At 41.9% G+C, this 20,274-nt stretch overlaps 2 protein-coding genes across 3 annotated transcripts in view; one reads left to right on the plus strand and one right to left on the minus strand.

The window, feature by feature from the left end:
• LOC146625910 (uncharacterized) overlaps positions 1-20,274 on the minus strand; it is a 111,447-nt gene that overhangs the window by 55,024 nt on the left and 36,149 nt on the right. The gene's annotated exons all lie outside the window — the stretch shown is intronic.
• On the plus strand, positions 386-6,280 carry LOC146625913 (uncharacterized). Of its 2 annotated transcripts, none has more exons than XM_085363030.1 (3): positions 386-527; positions 815-1,000; positions 3,439-6,280. In XM_085363030.1, exon 3 carries the CDS (start codon positions 3,474-3,476, stop codon positions 5,052-5,054), a length of 1,581 nt encoding a protein of 526 aa, XP_085219156.1. In that variant the 5' UTR covers positions 386-527; positions 815-1,000; positions 3,439-3,473; the 3' UTR covers positions 5,055-6,280. The 2 variants fall into 2 exon arrangements, with proteins under 2 accessions (XP_085219156.1, XP_085219157.1); XM_085363031.1 differs by lacking the exon at positions 386-527 and adding an exon at positions 550-589.

The following is a 20,274-nucleotide window of genomic DNA, read 5'->3' on the forward strand; positions in this document are numbered from 1 at the left end:
TTGAGCTGTGATCAGTGTGGGAAGACCTTTACTCTGAAAGGTCATTTAAAGAGACATCAGCTCGCCCACACTGGATTTAAAGCTTTCAACTGTGATCAGTGTGGAAAGTCTTTTACTCGGATTGATAGGTTAAAAAGACATCAGCGCAGCCACAGATTGGTAGCTTGAAATCACATCAGCTGATCCACACCAGTGTGAAACCATTCAGCTGTGATCAGTGTGGACAGTCTTTTGCTCACATCAGTAGCTTAAAAGAGTAAACATTTGGGTAGGGCTTGAGGGTCGACACTCCATACCAGTTGGTGGCGGTAACGCACCATTTTATTGTTTGCAAACCGCCAATAAAACTGAAGAAGAAGAAGAAGAAGAAGCAGGGCAGCAGACGAAGAGGAAGGAGGAGTGTGCGTACTGTGCTCTTTGCTGTGTCTTTCCGCCGTTTTAAAAATGGGCACTTTTTGAAGAACCCGCATCAAAGTATTGTGGAGAAGCGTCGTGTTAAATCTAATTGATGAACGGCTTTTTGTCAGGTATGTATTGCAGCTGCGAAGACGAACGTACGTTCTCCTGTTAGGTTACAGCTGGTAGGAAGGTGCGTTCAGTGTGTCTTTGTAATTTTAAGTTTCCATGTCAAACGAGATAAAACAGTTATTTCTGGATGCGCACTTATTTGCTGAGATTAACAATGTGTTTTTGTAAACCACGTGATGATTTAAGTAATTTAATCTTTACAGAACATGTGAGCGAGGCTAAAAGAGCAATATTTTTATGTTTAGTAAACTGACGTTTCTAAATGTAACTGCTTTTATTTCATTAGTTCTGACGAGGACAGCTGAATGATGTTGTTGGTGAGCTTGGATTAAATCATCTCTAAACAAAGAACTTGTCCTCGTGGTGACTGACTTGGGGAGTGGAGGTCAGTGAGCCCATTGTCTCTGCTGGTCCGACTCCAACTACAAAGCCGGCCCGCTCGCCCCCTCCTGAGTCTGAGAGGAGATCCAGAGTAAGTCAGTTATAACTACACTGGTTGCTTAACTTCATCATTTTCTACAGGGTCTCTCTCTCTTAGCTCACTTTGGTTTGATTTCTGCCTTCTGTTTAGCCTCTCTGTTTGTCTGCCTCAGTACATTAATGTTTTATCATTTGAGTTACACTCTGTTTCCCTTCATATGAAGGTGATGTCTGTGGAGTGATCATGACCTTGTTAATAATCCTCTGTTTTCCTTTTCCACTTCTCTTTCATATTCTTTCTGTTCTTGTGTAAGCTGCTAACTCTTGTGATGGACATTTCTTTATTTTATGTGTTGATCATATGTTTTGACAATATCACTTTAGTAATATCTATAGTACATTTTGTGCGACTTTGTTCTACATATAGGAAAACATCAAATATGTTATTCCACACACAGATGGGTATTGTGAGTGAGTTGGACTGACACTCCCAGGCACCATGAGACATTAGGCAGATAGTGAGACTCCTCCTTATCTCCAGGGAGGAGGTGTTGAGATGAAAATATTTGAAGTGCCTCAATTCTATGCTGTATATGAACTAAAATGCCATATAACCATATAGTGTAGTATTAAGTGGACATGGCCATGAAAAATAAAGGCATTAGACTACGTGTCCTTGGGGGGTGGAAAGCTGTAGACTCTCACCCACGCTTGCCTGTGAAAAAGTAGATAACAGGGGACCATCTTCTAGTGGAGATGCATTATAACTCACCTGTGCATTATAATAAAAGGTGTTGATTGCAGCTGACAGTGTCTGCAGACTTTGATAACTGTGACACCCTCGTGGTTAATCAGAGGCAAATCTGAGCCAGTGTGGATTTGGTTGTACAGCTCTCACACATACAACCTGAACTGCACATTGTAAGTGTGATGTTCTTCAAATTTGAACAAAGTAAAAACTAAAAAACTCACACAAGCCAAAATTTTATTCACAAGTTGAACTTTTACTACTTTTATCCCCAAAATGAGCTCATGTTGTGAAATCAGTTTTACCCCGGTTCTTTTTATTCCTCGAGCATCCAGAGATGGCTCCGGACTCAGTAGTCATTTTCACAAAATCTTTATTCATCTTCATTTAAGCATGCACTTCTAGAAGGGAAGACGAGGCCGATGTCCCTCTGCAAAAATCTTCACCCCTTTGTTAGTTACAGCCAGCTTTATAGAGGCTGTCATAAAACCCCCTACGGTGTGCTGCAAACTCTGTGTCTGTGTCTATGTGCACGAGCACATGAATGCCTACATGTGCGCGTTCCCGCGTGCCTATATGAGTGCTCGTGTGTGACTGTGTGCACATGAGTGATGTTGTGATATTTTGATACCATGGTAGCATTTACAGGATAATGTTTTGTGGTGATGTTGTGCAGAGAAACTGTTACTCAATAAGGCCCATTTACTAGTTGTTTTTCTCTTTCTCTGTGACCCAAGAATTAATGTGTAAGACTCACAGGCTGGTACCCCAAGGTCGAAAACCCCACAGAGACGAGACCACTTCCTTACTCCCATCCTCCCTTTTTCTTTATCTCCTGGAAAAGGCTCGTTAAAGGCCAGGTGGTTTGTTTCAGAATTCACTAATGAAAGAACTCTGTATTCTATGTCTAGGAGTGTATTTTGCTGGGATGATCATAAATTGTAGCTGAACTGATAAACTACACAAGGGATACTTTGCTCAGAAGGCAGGAAGACGTTTCCTTATTTAGTCTGTACCGGTTTGAACTGGGAAAGCTGACACACGAACCTTTTTTTCTCTATATAAACTGCTGTGTACCAAATAAACCTTTGAGTTGATTCTGGGAAAGCAATCTGAACAGTCTCTGTATCACTTTGTTCTCCTAACTGCTCCCGATATCGTAACTAACCCAGCTGAACGGCATACCAGAGTGTTACTTTGAATAATTAGGAGTCTTATAAGGAAAGGACAAAACTCTGCTTATCGCTCACGCCTTGGAGGAAACCGGGGACGGAAATTTCCTTCAAGTGAGTGTGCGTGTGGATGTGTGTGCGTGACAGTTAAAACACTGTGGGTGTAGGTAACTCCCTAGAGGTCATAAAACCCCTCTCACTTCCAGACCACAGTTATCCAGTTACAATGTTGAAACCCCCACCCTAAAACATCCTCTGGGGAATTTCCACTCAGTGGGGGAGAAGCCTTCTACAATCTACTCCTAAGTTCACAACACAGTGAGGCCTTTATTACTTTAAGGGCAGTGTCTCTACAATAGTTCTACATTCTATGATAACACATTTCTAAACTCTAAATCAGCTAAACATTCTACACTCACTTCAAATGTTTACCACAGCATAGCGTCCCCAGGCACCTGAGACGTTTGGCAGATGGTGAAACTGTTTATCTTTGTGAGGTAAGAGGGGGCACTTGTGGATGAGCTGAAGGTATAGACCTGATGTCACTGTTTGGGTTCTTTGTCATTACAGGAGAAAGAAGTGAAAGCAGGCCAAAACCTGAGCACATGGATGACATCAACCAAAAACATCCAGCACCAGCAAGTAAAGATGAGCCAGCGGCGATCCCTGTGGAAAAGACTTTTCCTGCTATGAAGCAGCCCAGAAGACGCAAGCGCGCCAACGGGGAGGAGAGAAGCTTGAGCTGTGATCAGTGTGGAAAGACCTTTACTCAGAGATGCAACTTAAAATCACATCAGCTCGTCCACACGAAATTTAAAGCTTTCAACTGTGATCTGTGTGGGATGTCTTTTACTCACAGTAACAACTTAAAAAGACATCAGCTGATCCACACCGATGTGAAACCATTCAGCTGTGATCAGTGTGGAAAGTCTTTTATTCAGAAATATCATTTAAAGATACATAAGCTGATCCACAGCAGTGTGAAACCATTCAGCTGTGGTGAGTGCGGAAAGTCTTTTATTCAGAGTAACCGCTTAAAAGCACATCAGCTCGTCCACAGTGAAGTTAAACCATTCAGCTGTGATCAGTGTGGAAACACCTTTACTCAGAGATGCAGCTTAAAAGTACATCAGCGCCTCCACACTGCATTTAAAGCTTTATGCTGTGATCAGTGTGGGAAGTCTTTTACTCACAAAGGTCACTTAAAGAGACATTATAAGATCCATGTTGGAGGTAAATCATTTGTCTGTGATCAGTGTGGAAAGTCTTTTCATTATAGAGATCACTTAGAGAGACATCAGGGCGTCCACAGTGAAGTTAAACCTTTCACCTGTGATCAGTGTGGAAAGGCTTTTACTGAGATTGGTAGATTAAAAACACATCAGCTCATCCACAGTGGAGATAAACCATTCAGTTGTGATCTGTGTGGAAAGTCTTTTACTCAGATGGGCAATTTAAAAACACATCAGCTTATCCACAGTGGAGATAAACCTCTCAGCTGTGATCAGTGTGGAAAGGCTTTTGCTTACGTTGGTAACTTAAAAAGACATCAGCTCATCCACAGTGGAGATAAACCTTTCAACTGTGAGCAGTGTGAACAGTCTTTTACTCACATTGCTGCCTTGAAATCACATCAGCTCACCCACTCTGGTACTAAACAATTTGTATGTGGTGACTGTGGAAAGGCTTTTACTCACATGAATGGCTTAAAATCACATCAGCTCATCCACTCTGGTGCTAAACAATTTGTATGTGGTCAGTGTGGAAAGGCTTTTACTTACATGACTGGCTTAAAATCACATCAGCTCATCCACAGTGGAGATAAACCTTTCAGCTGTGAGCAGTGTGGAGAGTCTTTTACACACATTGCTGCCTTGAAATCACATCAGCTCACCCACTCTGGTACTAAACAATTTGTATGTGGTGACTGTGGAAAGGCTTTTACTCACATGACTGGCTTAAAATCACATCAGCTCATCCACTCTGGTGCTAAACAATTTGTATGTGGTCAGTGTGGAAAGGCTTTTACTTACATGACTGGCTTAAAATCACATCAGCTCACCCACTCTGGAGTTAAATCATTTGTATGTGGTCAGTGTGGAAAGTCTTTCATCCATAAAACAAATCTATTGAGGCATCAGAAAACCCACAAAGTGTCCTCCTCTGACAAGGTGATAGTTTATTAAATTTTAATGAAATGTGCAGATTGTTTCGGTGAAGTTTAATAAACTCCTTGCTATCTAAAATATAACAGGACACCGGAGTAAATTCTCGAGCATCTCACACTTCTGATAATCAGCTGTCTGCTTGACGTTTATTCAGCTGTGTAAAAACTATAACTTTAATCTCAGCCAAACCGATTTACTCAGGAACAAATAAAATACAAAAAAACCCCGAACAGTAACATTTTTAAGTTATCTAAGTGACTTATATATCATGTTTAACCTGAGTAGTGAGAGACGCCGGTGGGTTTGAAAAACGATTTGCCGGGAGTCCGGTGTTCTCACCGGTTCGCTATCGAGCTTTTGAAAAAATGTGGTGTCTTGATAAAGTGAGCAGATATTTGAAGTTTACACAGCTACATTCTCGCCTGAAAATATGTTAAACGTTTATTTTGTGACCCAGAAAGAATGATAAGAATAAAACTGACTAGCTGCCGCCATTGTTGGAAACTGAGCTGTGCTATGAATTCTGGGACACAGCTTCTTCTTCTTCGGGGTTTAATGGCAGCTGTCATCCTTGTACATGCAGTGCTGCCATCTTCTGTTTCAGTCCGTTATTACACTCTTAAATCCTACTACTTATTCCTGCGTCTTTTGGGATCTTGCAAAGCTTCAAACGACGCGTCGACTATTAAATTAGTTGTCGGCGTAATCGTGACTAGTCGACTAATCGTGGCAGCCCTAGACATTACCCTGACAGGGTTCATTTGAACACAGTGGGAGAAACGGGGGTTTGAACAAAAGTTCTTCTGGATGCTGCGTCAAACTTAAAAAGCTTGAGATCAGGCTTCACAATTCAACTTGTTCCAAGTTTAGCAAGTTAAACTTCACTGGCTGTGTCCACAAACAGCATGCAGAGCAAACATTACTCCCATCATCTGATCACAAGAAAAGCAAAATGTCAGAACAGTTCACCTTCTGGATCAAACTGTCAGACCTGTTACTGTTTATTTGGCTGTTCATCGTGAGGTAATTATCAGTGTCAGTGCTGCGCCACTTCTGTTGTAACTCACATGAAATGTGTTTTAAATGGGCTCTATTGCCGTACAATATTGTGTGAGTCTGTTTTGCTCCACAAAGACACAACCCCTCCTGCAATTTATAATGTTACAGTAAAAAAAAAAGGTAAATTGATAAATTTGTGTCATTTTTAAACAGGCAGTATGTGGAAAATTAAATATTTTCTTACCCATGTGTAAAGTTTTCAGTGGTCTGTGTTTTCTTACAGGATGTGAGTGTGTTTTGCTCCATGAAGAGACAAACCTACATTTTTTTTATGTTGCAGTAAAAATATTTTTATTGTAAGTCATAAATTGTAGTCATTTTATCTAGACAGTATGTAAAAGATTAACTGAATCCTATGAAAAATAAAATGTAGAAAGATGTGATGTATCTTTCCGGGGTTTTTTTCTGAATAATTACACACTGCTTAAAATTAATTGCAGTATAAATTTTTTTTTCTTCCTCTGTAAGAAACTGACTTGCTGTCCCTTTGTTCCCGTGTACCTAAGTAATTGTGGGTAATATCTTGATGCATGCTCAATCATCCAGGTAAGGAAATCCCAGAAGTTGATTCTGTTCATCTGGACGTAGCGTTTTCAGTGGGACAAACGTTTCGTAACTCATCCCAGAGACTTCTTCAGTCTCAGCTGACTGCAGGTTTCTCCAATCTTATAAAGAGTATGTTTGCATACTAATGAACAATGGGCTGTTAATCATTAATACAGGGAGTGCAGAATTATTAGGCAAGTTGTATTTTTGAGGAATAATTTTATTATTGAACAACAACCATGTTCTCAATGAACCCAAAAAACTCATTAATATCAAAGCTGAATGTTTTTGGAAGTAGTTTTTAGTTTTAGCTATTTTAGGGGGATATCTGTGTGTGCAGGTGACTATTACTGTGCATAATTATTAGGCAACTTAACAAAAAACAAATATATACCCATTTCAATTATTTATTTTTACCAGTGAAACCAATATAATTTCAATTCAATTTTATTTATATAGCGCCAAATCACAACAAAAGTCGCCTCAAGGCGCTTCATAGATACAGAGAATGGTAAATGGCCTGTATTTATATAGCGCTTTACTAGTCCCTAAGGACCCCAAAGCGCTTTACATATCCAGTCATCCACCCATTCACACACTGGTGATGGCAAGCTACATTGTAGCCACAGCCACCCTGGGGCGCACTGACAGAGGCGAGGCTGCCGGACACTGGCGCCACCGGGCCCTCTGACCACCACCAGTAGGCAACGGGTGAAGTGTCTTGCCCAAGGACACAACGACCGAGACTGTCCAAGCCGGGGCTCGAACCGGCAACCTTCCGATTACAAGGCGAACTCCCAACTCTTGAGCCACGATCGCCCAACAATCATATGACCCCCTATGAGCAAGCACTTTGGCGACAGTGGGAAGGAAAAACTCCCTTTTAACAGGAAGAAACCTCCGGCAGAACAAGGCTCAGGGAGGGGCGGGGCCATCTGCTGCGACCGGTTGGGGTGAGAGAATGAAGACAGGATAAAGACATGCTGTGGAAGAGAGACAGAGGTTAATAACAGATATGATTCAATGCAGAGAGGTCTGTTAACACATAGTGAGTGAGAAAGGTGACTGGAAAGGAAAAACTCAATGCATCATGGGAATCCCCGGCAGCCTACATCTATTGCAGCATAACTAAGGGAGGATTCAGGGTCACCTGGTCCAGCCCTAACTATATGCTTTAGCAAAAAGGAAAGTTTGAAGCCTAATCTTAAAAGTAGAGATAGTGTCTGTCTCCTGAATCCAAACTGGAAGCTGGTTCCACAGAAGAGGGGCCTGAAAACTGAAGGCTCTGCCTCTCATTCTACTTTTAAATACTCTAGGAACAACAAGTAGGCCTGCAGAGTGAGAGCGAAGTGCTCTAATAGGGTGATATGGTACTACAAGGTCATTAAGATAAGATGGGGCCTGATTATTTAAGACCTTGTATGTGAGGAGCAGGATTTTGAATTCAATTCTGGATTTAACAGGAAGCCAATGAAGGGAAGCCAATACAGAAGAAATCTGCTCTCTCTTTCTAGTCCCTGTCAGGACTCTTGCTGCAGCATTTTGGATTAGCTGAAGGCTTTTCAGTGAGTTTTTAGGACTTCCTGATAATAATGAATTACAGTCGTCCAGCCTGGAAGTAATAAAAGCATGAACTAGTTTTTCAGCGTCACTCTGAGACAGGATATTTCTAATTTTAGAGATGTTGCGCAAATGGAAGAACGCAGTCTTACATGTTTGTTTAATATGTGCGTTGAAGGACATGTCCTGGTCAAAAATGACTCCAAGGTTCCTCACAGTGTTACTGGAGGCCAAGGTAATGCCATCCAGAGTAAGAATCTGGTTAGATACCATATTTCTAAGATTTTCAGGGCCGAGTACAATAACCTCAGTTTTATCTGAATTAAGAAGCAGAAAGTTAGCGGCCATCCAGGTCTTTATATCTTTAAGACATTCCTGCAGTTTAATTAATTGGTGTGTGTTATCTGGCTTCATGGACAGATAGAGCTGGGTGTCATCGGCATAGCAGTGTAAATGTATGCTATGTCTTCTAATGATACTGCCTAAGGGAAGCATGTATAATGTAAACAGAATTGGTCCTAGCACTGAACCCTGTGGAACTCCATAATTAACCTCAGTGTGTGAAGAGGACTCTCCATTTACATGCACAAATTGGAGTCTATTAGATAGATATGATACAAACCACTGCAGCACAGTACCTGTAATACCTACAGCATGTTCTAATCGCTCTAATAGGATATTATGGTCAACAGTATCGAATGCTGCACTGAGGTCTAGCAGGACAAGCACAGAGATGAGTCCACTGTCAGAGGCCATAAGAAGATCATTTGTAACCTTCACTAAAGCTGTTTCTGTGCTGTGCTGAGCTCTGAAACCTGACTGAAACTCTTCAAATAAACCATTCCTCTGCAGATGATCTGTTAGCTGTTTGACAACTACTCTTTCAAGGATTTTTGATATGAAAGGAAGGTTGGAGATTGGCCTATAATTAGCTAAGACTGCTGGGTCTAGAGATGGCTTTTTGAGTAAAGGTTTAACTACAGCTAGCTTGAAGGCCTGTGGTACATAGCCGATCATTAGAGATAGGTTGATCATATTTAAGATCGAAGAATTAATTAATGGCAGGACTTCTTTGAGCAGTTTTGTAGGAATGGGGTCTAAAAGACACGTTGATGGTTTGGAGGAAGTAATTATTGAAGTTAACTCAGAAAGATCAATTAGAGAAAAAGAGTCTAACTTAACATCAATGGTACTAAGAGTAGCTGTAGATAATATTACATCTGTGGGATGATTACTGGTAATTTTTTCTCTAATGATAAAAAATCTATTTGTGAAGAAGTTCATGAAGTCATTAATAATTAATGTTAAAGGGATGGTTGGCTCAAAAGAGCTCTGACTTTTGTCAGCCTGGCTACAGTGCTGAAGAGAAACCTGGGGTTGTTCTTATTTTCTTCAATCAGTGATGAATAGTAAGATGTTCTGGCTTTGCGGAGGGCTTTCTTATAAAGCAGCAAACTATTTCTCCAGGCAAAATTATGATCTTCTAAATTTGTGACACGCCATTTCCTCTCCAGATTACGAGTCATCTGCTTTAGGCTACGTGTTTGAGAATTATACCACGGAGTCAGGTACTTCTGATTAGAGACCTTAGTTTTCACAGGAGCTACAGTATCCAGAGTCGTACATAGTGAGGAGGTGAAATTATTAATAAGATAATCGACCTCTGTTGGGGTAGCGTTCAGATTGCTGCTCTGCTCTGTGTTGGTACAGGGCATTGAAGATGATAACAGTGGGTGGATTATATTCTTAAACTTAGTTACAGCACTTTCAGAAAGACATCTACTTTGATAAAGTAGGGGGGGGGGGGGGGGTGCCCAGCAGGCACCAACCACCTTGCAACTGCAGCTCAATGAAGCAGCTTCGGCAATGGAGATGCTGAACATGGTCCATTTGGACTCAATGTCCCCAGTCTCCCTCGGAATGCTGTTGAAGCTCTGCCGGAGGTGTGCGTTGAAGATCTCGCGGACTGGGGCCTCTGCTAGACGTTCCCCAGCACACCCTAACTACACGTTTAGGTGCACCAGGTCTGTCCAGCGTCCTCCCCCGCCACCTGATCTAACTCACCACCAATTGGTGATCAGTTGACACCTCAACCCCTCTCTTTACTCGAGTGTCCAGAACATATGGTCGCAGGTCTAGTGACACGATTACAAAATCGATCATCGACCTGTGGCCTAGAGTGTCCTGATGCCGCGTGCACTTATGGACACTCTTTGGTTCGAACAAGGTGTTCGTTATGGCCAAACTGTGATTGTCACAGAAGTCCAATAACAAAACACCGCTCAGGTTCAGGTCAGGAAGGCCATTCCTCCCAATCACGCCCCTCCAGGTCTCGCTGTCGTTACCCACGTGAGCACTGAAGTCTCCCAGCAGGACAACAGAGTCTCCAGGTGGGGCACCTTCCAGCACCCCCCCCCCCAGGGACTCTAAGAAGGCTGGGTACTCTGAACTACCACTCGGCGCATAAGCGCAGATGACAGTCAGGACCCGTTCCCCGACCCTAAGGCGCAGGGAACAAACCCTCTCATCCACCGGGAAGAACCCCAACGTACCGGCAGCAAGCCAAGGGGATATTAGAATACCCACCCTAGCCCGCCACCTCTCACCAGGAGCAACTCCAGACTGAGACAGAGTCCAGCCCCTCTCCAGGAGACTGGTTCCAGAGCCCAAGCCATGCGTAGAGGTGAGCCCGACTATATCTAGCCGGTACCTCTCAACCTCACGCACTAACTCAGGCTCTTTCCCCACCAGAGAGGTGACATTCCATGTCCCAATTGCCAGTTTTAGCAGCTGGGGATCAGTCCGCCAGGGCCACCCGGCACACCATGCACCTGACCCCTATGGTACCTCCTGCGGGTGGTGGGCCTGTGGGAGGATAGGCCCATGTCCCCTTTTCGGGCTGTGCCAGGCTGGGCCCCATGGACTAAGGCCCGGCCACCAGACGCTCGTCCTCTGGCACCCTCCCCAGGCCCGAAGGGCATATTTTTTTAATTTCTTTGTCAATTTGTGTACTTTCTTTTTTTTTTAATGCTAGGGGTCTTCAAACCTATTTTAAACATAAAGCCAATTTTAACACAAAGCTAGAAAATGATCATTTATTTTTGACGGTGATGAAAAAAAAATCTAGCTGGTTAAATAAATTTCCAAATGCCAAATTATTACTAGGTCGAGACTTTAACTGTATTATGGATGCTGAAATAGATAAATTTCCTCCAGGACATTCGAACAGAATTAATACTACATTGGGAGGAGGGGGGGCGCTTGAGCATAGGTCGTAAGTAGTCGTGTCTTCCACAGCTCCCGCTTTAATATATTAAATTCATTCATTCTGCACCTTGCAACTGACTGAACTTCGTTTGAACATTTAGTAGGTGACTTTATTATCCTATGAGTGGATGAATGCCTCCTCAACTGCCCAAACGACAGGGTGGGAAAGCCACAGCGCGGGGCGATTCAAACTCCTCGGCCAGTACAGAAACAGATGCTAAAGCTAACAGCATGGATGCGCTAGCAAATGCGGTTACGGCGGTACAAGCCTCTATCAACTCGTTTCGGGAGGAGAACCGGGCATCTATTGCTTCTCTACATTCAATCCTGAGTGGGTACGGCCAACGAATTACCGATATGGAAGAAGGAATGAATGAGTTCGACAAGAGACTGAGCAGCATGAAGACCTCCCAATCCTTGCTTGTTAAAGAGAATGAGGCTTTAAGAGAGAAGGTGGCTGTTGGGTCTGTGTTTTCACAAGGCCCGCTGGTTTAGAGACTTATTTGTCATGAAGAAAACAAGACAGTCAGCGATCAATCGATTTACATGCAAGGGAGGCCTAGTCGGTGTCTACCACAAAATGACCCCAAATCCGGCCTCTGCTTGCTGCCTTTTATTGGGAAAACAGTTGACACAAAACAATAGTACCTCCCCTCATAAACCCCACTTGGTTACAAAGACAATGCACTTTATGTATGTGTGTGTGTGTGTGTGTGCAGGTAAGAATGTGTGTATGTGCGTACGAATGTGCGTGTGTATGTGTGTGTAAACATCTGTATGCATGCGAGAATGTGTGTGTGACCTCCTGCTGACCAAAAGGGTTATAAAAGCAGGAAGCAACATCACAAGAAACAGATCTTCACAAGGATGTGCTTGTCAAGTCAAGTCAAGTCAAGTTTATTTATAGAGCACATTTAAAAACAACCAAGGCTGACCAAAGTGCTGTACAGTAAATACAGATAAAATACAATAGAACACAATTTCGTAATAACACCTCGCTGATAAAAATAAAATAAAAATATATAAAACAAATAAATTAAACCTTTCTAAAAGCCAATGAAAAGAGGTGAGTTTTAAGAGCGGTTTTAAAAGTTTCTAGGCTTTTGGAGAGTCTGACGTGAGGAGGTAAACTGTTCCACAGTCTGGGTGCAGCCACAGCAAACGCCCTCTCTCCCTTTGTCTTTAATTTATACCTGGGAACATCTAAAAGCATCAGGTCGGCTGACCTCAAAGATCTCCTGGGGCGATAAGTACTAAGGAGTTCTGACAGGTAAGAAGGTGCAGTGCCATTTAAAACCTTAAAAGCCAGCAATAAGATTTTAAAATCAATCCTAAAGGCAACTGGGAGCCAGTGGAGAGAGCAGAGAACCGGAGTGATGTGGTCTCTTTTTTTTGAACCGCTCAACAGGCGAGCGGCAGCGTTCTGCACCAGTTGAAGGCGATGTAGACAGGAACGATCTAGGCCAGCATAGAGGGAATTGCAGTAGTCTAGCCGTGAAGTAATAAAAGCATGGACCACTCTTTCTAGATCGTTCCTGCAAAGGTAAGACTTGACTTTGGCTAAAATCCGCAAATGATAAAAAGATCCCTTAACTACAGAGCTGATTTGTTTATCAAGTTTAAAAGCATTGTCAAAAATAACACCAAGACTCTTAATGGAAGAAGTGCAATCGGAGGTTAGGGGTCCCAAAAAGTCAAGAGAGAAGTTGGGATCTTTAGGAAGCCCAAACACAATGACTTCAGTTTTGCTTTCATTAAGGTGTAAGAAGTTAAGAGTCATCCAAGTCTTAATGTCAGACAAGCAGGAGAGGAGCGGCTGCAAAGAAACATTGCAGTTCAACCTCAGAGGGAGGTAGATCTGAATATCATCGGCAAAGATGTGGAAGGACACATTATGTTTACGGAGCACATCGCCCAGAGGGAGCAAGTACAGAATAAACAACAGGGGGCCTAGTATGGACCCCTGAGGTACGCCACAGGTTAAAGGAGCTCTGGGAGATGACAGTTCACCAAGGTGAACAGAAAAACTCCTATTATTCAAATAGGACTGGAAAAACTTTAAGACAGTGCCCTTTAAACCGACACAATGTTGAAGGCGGGATAGCAGTATGTTGTGATCAACAGTGTCGAAGGCTGCTGTCAGGTCCAGGGTTACTAAGACAGCAGCACAACCAGAGTCAACAGTTAAAAGCAAATCATTAAAAACTCTCAGAAGGGCGGTTTCTGTGCTATGCCGAGCTCTAAAACCAGACTGGAACTTCTCATAGAGATTGTTATTGTCAAGAAATAGCTGGAGCTGCGTGAGGGCGGCTCGTTCCAGTACTTTAGACAGAAAAGGGAGGTTGGAAATGGGCCTATAGTTAGAGAGTAGGGATGGATCTAGATTAGGCTTTTTAAGGAGAGGTTGAACAACAGCGTGCTTGAAGGGTGTTGGAAAACAACCAGAACTGAGGCAGGCATTGATCAGGACCAGAAGGAAAGGTCCGACTGAGTCCAGAACCTGCTTCAGAAGCCGAGAGGGGATAGCATCGGTGGAACAGTTGGTAGTCTTAACCTTGCAGACTATTTCATGCAGCTGAGAGAGAGAGATTGGTTCGAACTGATTAAAGGCAGAATGGCACAAAGACAAAACACAGGGATTGGAAGGTGAAGATGGAATGACAGACTGCAGGGAGGAAATCTTGTTTACAAAGAACTTTAGAAAGTCATTACAGAGGGTGGCAGAAGGTGTGAGGAGTCTGAGGTTTATGGACACTACTGTGTGTAAGGATTTACAATGGAATTTAAAACACGAAACAGAGTCTGAGGTTTATGGACACTACTGCTAACCAGGTTTGATATGTAGGAGGACTTGGCCTCTTTAACGGCTTTCTGATAGGTTGAAAGAGAGTCTCTGAGGATATTAAAAGAAATGTGCAGCTTGTCCTTTTTCCATTTTCTCTCAGCACACCTACAGGTGCGCCTGAGAGCACGAACAGAGTCTGTAATCCAGGGTTCAGCGTGAGCTTTGGGACGGAGTGTTTTTAGGGGAGCGATGAGGTCCAAAATAGAAGTACATGTTGAGTTGAAAAGAGCAGTTAAATCTTCTGCACACAAGGAATCAATCCAGTCCACCGTGGAGAGCTCAGAGTTGCTAAAAGCAGCAGAAAACTGAGATGGTACATGGGTATTGATGATCCGGTGACGGCGTGAAGGAGGTTTAACTGCAGCATCAGAACAATGTGCAGTGGCAGAAAATAGAACAGGAAAATGATCGGAGATACACGCACTCTCACAAATTTCAGAGATGTGGATACCCAAGCCGTGAGACATGACAAGGTCCAAAGTGTGACCCTTCTCATGTGTGGAGCCAGACACACACTGAGTAAGGTTGAAGGAATCCAACAGTGAAACAAAGTCTCTAACCAGGGGCTTAGATGGACAGCACACATGAATATTCAGGTCCCCCCCCCCCCCCCCCGAACCTCGAGAAGCTGGGGAGGGGGACTAATGAATTCCTTTCATCACAGAGTTAAAACAATGTAAAGATGGTAAGCATAAAAATTACAACATTTAACAATTCACTTCAACAGTGGCATACTTGGAAAACTACACCAGATGGCAGAATATACGCATTGTGAGGATACCAGAGAATGCGGAGGGCCCACGACCAACGGAATTCATCACCAAACTACTCTTTGATGTGCTTGATGAGAACAACTTTGAGAGACCGCCATCGGTGGATAGAGCCCACAGGAGTTTGGCTTCTAAACCAGTAGATGGCGACAACAGATCACGTCCGTTCATTGTCAGACTCCACCACTTCCAAACCAGAGAGCTTATCCTACGCCTTGTCAGACAGAAGGGCCCACTCCTATTCAACGGATCGAGATTCCACATATTTCCTGACTACAGCCCAGAAGTCAACAAACGATGTGCGGCCTTCTCCGAGTCCAAAAGGAAGCTCCACGCTGCGAAGGTCAGGTTCGGTCTCTTCTACCCAGCCACTCTGCAGTTCACACACAACGGGAAACGCTTGAGGTTTACCGACCCTGTAGAGGCGCTGACCTACATTAATAATAATATCACTATTGATAACGGACGCCCGGCCTCGCACCCTGCAGAGACTGGTGACCGAGGTAATGGTAACGATTGGGTTGATTACATTGAAGATCACTTCACAGAAGGTGGCATCATTAGACATGGCTACTCTGTCAAACTTTGAATATTTCTTTACTCTTAATGTGTGCTGTTATCATTGGTCATAGTGGCAATGAACATTTTATATTTGATGGTGAACATCTTCTTAAATGTTCAACTTTTTTTTTCTTTTCTTCTTTACTGATGTTATTGCCCTTTTTTTCTTTTTCAAATTATGAAAGGATGTTACAGTTTGTACCCTGTTGAAGGTTTTTTTTTTTTTTTTGGGGGGGGGGGGGGGTAGCCTTTTTAAGGCCCGTTTATGTGTTATGTGTTGTTTTGGTGTGGCATTTGCTTTGTATTCACCGTGTGCACCTACTGTGCTTTTTATCGCTTAAATTGGGCAAACATCTATATTTTTGAATTACATGGTTCTGACAAAGAGTAAATTGGACCCTGTCACAGATAATGCTGACATAAAAATTATAAGTTGGAATGTGAAGGGTATGAACATGTTGGCCCCCCTGTGAGAGGGGCCAACATGTGAGGTTGTGGAATGTTCTTTGTCTGTGTGTCTGTATATAAGATGTAAGGGCGGTGGCCACAATCCGGAGGTGGTCCTGGTGTTTCACTGGGATGCTCTCTCCACATCGCAATGTGTTTATTAAACCCACTTCAAATCAAGCTTGCTGGGTGTGTTGCAGGTTATTGTTAAATTTTCCACGACAGTGCCCAGCTGTCTGACGAAGAGTGAGATATGGCTCTTACCAGGGTCCATTCGTCTTCTATATGTTCAAGACACTCCCTAATACAAGTCAAAGTGTTACACAGGTTACATTTTTCAAAAGTTAAACTAGCAAAAATATTTCCGAACATAGCCATAGACCCATCGTGTGATAGATGCAAACAGACTCCAGCTACTTCCCTTCATATGTATTGGTCCTGTTCGAAAATTGCTCCTTTCTGGTCATCATTTTTTGAAGTCATCTCTAAAGCCTATGCCTATAACATCTCGCCTCCCCCTTGGTGACAATTTTTGGTTGTTTCTCTGGTATTGTGACTTCTGTTCCCCCTGCCCATTTACAGAGGGTCATTGCGTTTTTGTCATTATTAGCGAGACGCCTGATTTTATTTAAATGGAAGTCTACTACTGCTCCATCACACCACCGCTGGATAACGGATGTTATGCAAAATGTCAAACTGGAAAAAATCAGATGTACTCTGAACGGATCCATCGGCAAATTCCACACAACGTGGAACCCTCTGTTAACATACGTCAACAATTTATCCGGTCTGGAACTGGAATCTTCAGTGTTTTTGTTTGCCCTAGAACAGTCCTGTAAAAACAATAGAGAGGTGCACCCCCCCCCCCCCCCTTTCTTTTTTTTTTTGCTGTTGTTGCTGTGCTTTTTGTTTGTTTGTTTTTTTGTTTGTTTGTTTAGTGTTTTTGTTCCCTTGTCCTGTCTTGGTATTATCTGTCTTTATGATCTGTGCACTGTAAAAACTGTGATTGGGGTTAATTAGAATCTAATAGGAGATTAATGGTAATTATTACTCAGTAAAAACGTGTATGAGTAGTTTTAATCAAATCTAAGCAAAATTCAACAATTTTGAGATGTTCAGTTATTTAAATTTACACAGTTTTGTTTGGGGTAAATTCAGCAATGGTTTGTTGAGTAGATTTTAAAAATTTTTTTGAGTACTAAAAAAATTTAAGAAATCTAATAGATTTAACTGATGAAAGCATTTTCATTTTAATCATTGTACACTTCCGCCCATAATCCTTTGTGCCACGTGCAGGACACACGCACTTCATGAGTGGACGTCTCCATTTTGTCAGAGGTAAGACTTCTTAATTTGTTCAAATATAAGACACGGTTTAAACAATAACGTATATCGGTTTTGAGTAAAGGTTTTAAAGAGTATGATACGTCGAAATTTTATTAATAATCATCACTGTAATGATAGTATCGTATTTTTACACAAATGGCAGTTAGTGGACTGCTAGCACAAGGTCACTTTCCAAGCCTTCACGACTGTGTTACTGAACAGCTTTAACTAACCACATGTTTTACCGTATTAAAAAATATCAACAGTATATTCCGATGAGTTTTAACGTCTTTCATCCACGTTTAAAAGTTCATGAAAAGGTTTTGCGGTCAGTTGTGAGTGATTTTGTCAGCCACAGTCAGTTTTTCGAACTCCAGTTTCCAATAATGTCGGCCGCTACTAAGTTTTAAAATTACTCTTAGTAATCTTTCTGGGTCACAAAATAAACTTTTAACATATTTTCAGGCGCGAAAGTAGCTGTGTAAACATCAAATATCTGCTCTGTTTATCAAGATATCGCATGTTTGCAAAAGTGCTTCGACGTTTTCGGAGCATCTGCTACCCACCAGCTTGATAGCAAGCCGGGAGCTCGAGGGTCAATGAAGCCGCTGAGAACAGCACAACTCCCGGCACATCATTTTCAGATCACCGCGGGGTTTCGCTACTCAGTTTAAACGTAATGTATAAGTCACTTAGACAACCTAAAAATGTTATTGTTTGGTTTTTTTCAGTGTTTTATTTGTTCGTGAGTAAATCGGTTTGGCTGAGATTAATGATAATGTTGCTTTCCTTTCAGGTAATGGAAGATCCCTCAACTTAAATTCACCTGATCAGCATGTAGACTGTGCATTATAAAGTAAGTTGTGATAACATGTTATATTAAATTAAACTAATGGTTTTGAAATTGAAGCGGCATGAAATTACCAAGTTGACCCCACTTAATCTAACTTATTTGTTTTTGTAAAAACAATAAGTAGAAAATAATTGCTTATTATTTGTAGGATTTTTTTCTTCTTCTCTATAATCTCAACATCAAATGTGTATAGATACCCATGCTCTTACATTTGTCATGAAAAACTATTTAGATTCTTAGATATATATTTTTCCATCACTTTAGGACCTGGCAAATGGGATGGCAGTGTAAGATATGCAAATCTTTTTCTACTACAAAGGGGAATCTTCTACGTCATTACAGATTACAACACGCAACATTTGGTCGTGGACAGCACCAGCCATGTCTGTATGGCAGTTGTCCTTGCACATTTAAAACACAAGGAGCCCTTCGCACACATTTGTCCAGATACCATACCGCTGAAGAGAGTCCAAGGCCTGGAGTGATCACTGCATTTAAGTGTTTGGCTTGCACTGCTTTTTGCTCTACTCAGAAGGACTATTTTCAGCATATAGGAAATCACTTGAAGAGACACGAAACTGTATTTTGCGTTTTTAATGGATGTGACTTTCACACAAATATATACAATACATTTCTAAAGCACAAAGGCAGGAGACATACATGTTGTTCCTTAACTGATTTTAAGAAAGAAGTCTTGGAAAGTCATCCTAGTCAGAACACTGACCATTCTGATGTCCCTGAACTCAACAGTGATGAATGCTCTAGTGATGTTGATCCAGAAAGTGCATCTCGTACTGTTCTTCAAGGACTTGGCTTACTTCTACTCAAGTTAGAAAGCACTTACAATGTTTCAGTGAGGTGCATTAATGCTTTGGTTGAAGATCTCTTCTATATTTCTTCTTCACCATCTGTGGAGGCGGTTAAAAATATAATTGATTCAGCACTGAAATCTAACAAATGCACAGTTGACCACACTATCATAAAGGACTTGGCTGAACAGTTGTGCAGCTCTCATCCCATTAGCAGAGCTCTTGGAGCAGGCGGGCCACTTGGTTCAGCTTTCAAGAGAAATAAGTATTTTAAGGAGCATTTCCAGTTTGTGGATCCTATTGAATATATTCTTGATGCTGAACAAAAAAAGAGCTTTCAATATGTACCAGTTCTAAAGACTTTGCAAGAAGTACTGAAGAACAAAGATATTGCAGTGGAAGCCTTTTCGAGGTGCTCAAGTAGCACTGGGCATTTTGAGTCCATTTTTGATGGTACGTGTTTTAAGGACAATGACTTTTATGCTGTAGAAGAAACAAGACTCTCTATAATAATTTATGTTGATGAATTTGAGGTGTGTAACCCATTAGGAACCTCTCGAAAAAAACATAAAATAACTGCAGTTTATTGGGTTTTGGCCAATTTGCCATTGAGATTACAGTCTGCCTTAACATCAATACAACTAGCTTTACTTTGCAAATCTGTTGATGTGAAACAGTTTGAATACAAAGTAGTATTGGATCCACTTTTGAAAGATCTTGTCACTTTTGAACAGGAGGGGTTTTTTATTTCATGTTTAGGGAGAAATATTAAAGGCGCCCTACACTGTGTTGTAGCTGATAACCTTGGTGCTCATGCAATTAGTGGACTTGTTGAAAGTTTTAACGGGCCATATGTTTGTAGATTTTGCCTTGGACATTCTTCAGAGTACCAGACATATGAAGTACGGTCTGGGGTCTTCCCACTTCGAAAAAACGATGACTATGATTTACACGTACAAGCTGTCAAAGAAAATCCAAATTTAGTGCCTCATTTTGGCTTAAAGCGGTCATGTCCATTAACTGATCAACTTAATAATTTTCACTTTGTGTCTGGATACCCACCAGATGTCCTTCATGACCTTTTTGAGGGAATAGTGCCAAGAGAGTTAGCATTGTGTTTTCAAGTTTTTTTGAAGAAGCACTACTTCAGTTTGACTGAACTGAATAATATAATCACATGTTTTCCATATAAGGG

This window comes from Diplotaxodon limnothrissa, linkage group LG9 (genome assembly GCF_057381915.1).
Source record: "Diplotaxodon limnothrissa isolate DT_005_m linkage group LG9, D_limnothrissa_male_GT1.1, whole genome shotgun sequence".
Lineage (NCBI taxonomy): Eukaryota > Metazoa > Chordata > Actinopteri > Cichliformes > Cichlidae > Diplotaxodon > Diplotaxodon limnothrissa.

Excerpts from the sequence above, each read along its gene's own strand:
- LOC146625913 (XM_085363030.1), top strand. The coding sequence starts at position 3,474 with ATGGATGACATCAACCAAAAACATCCAGCACCAGCAAGTAAAGATGAG.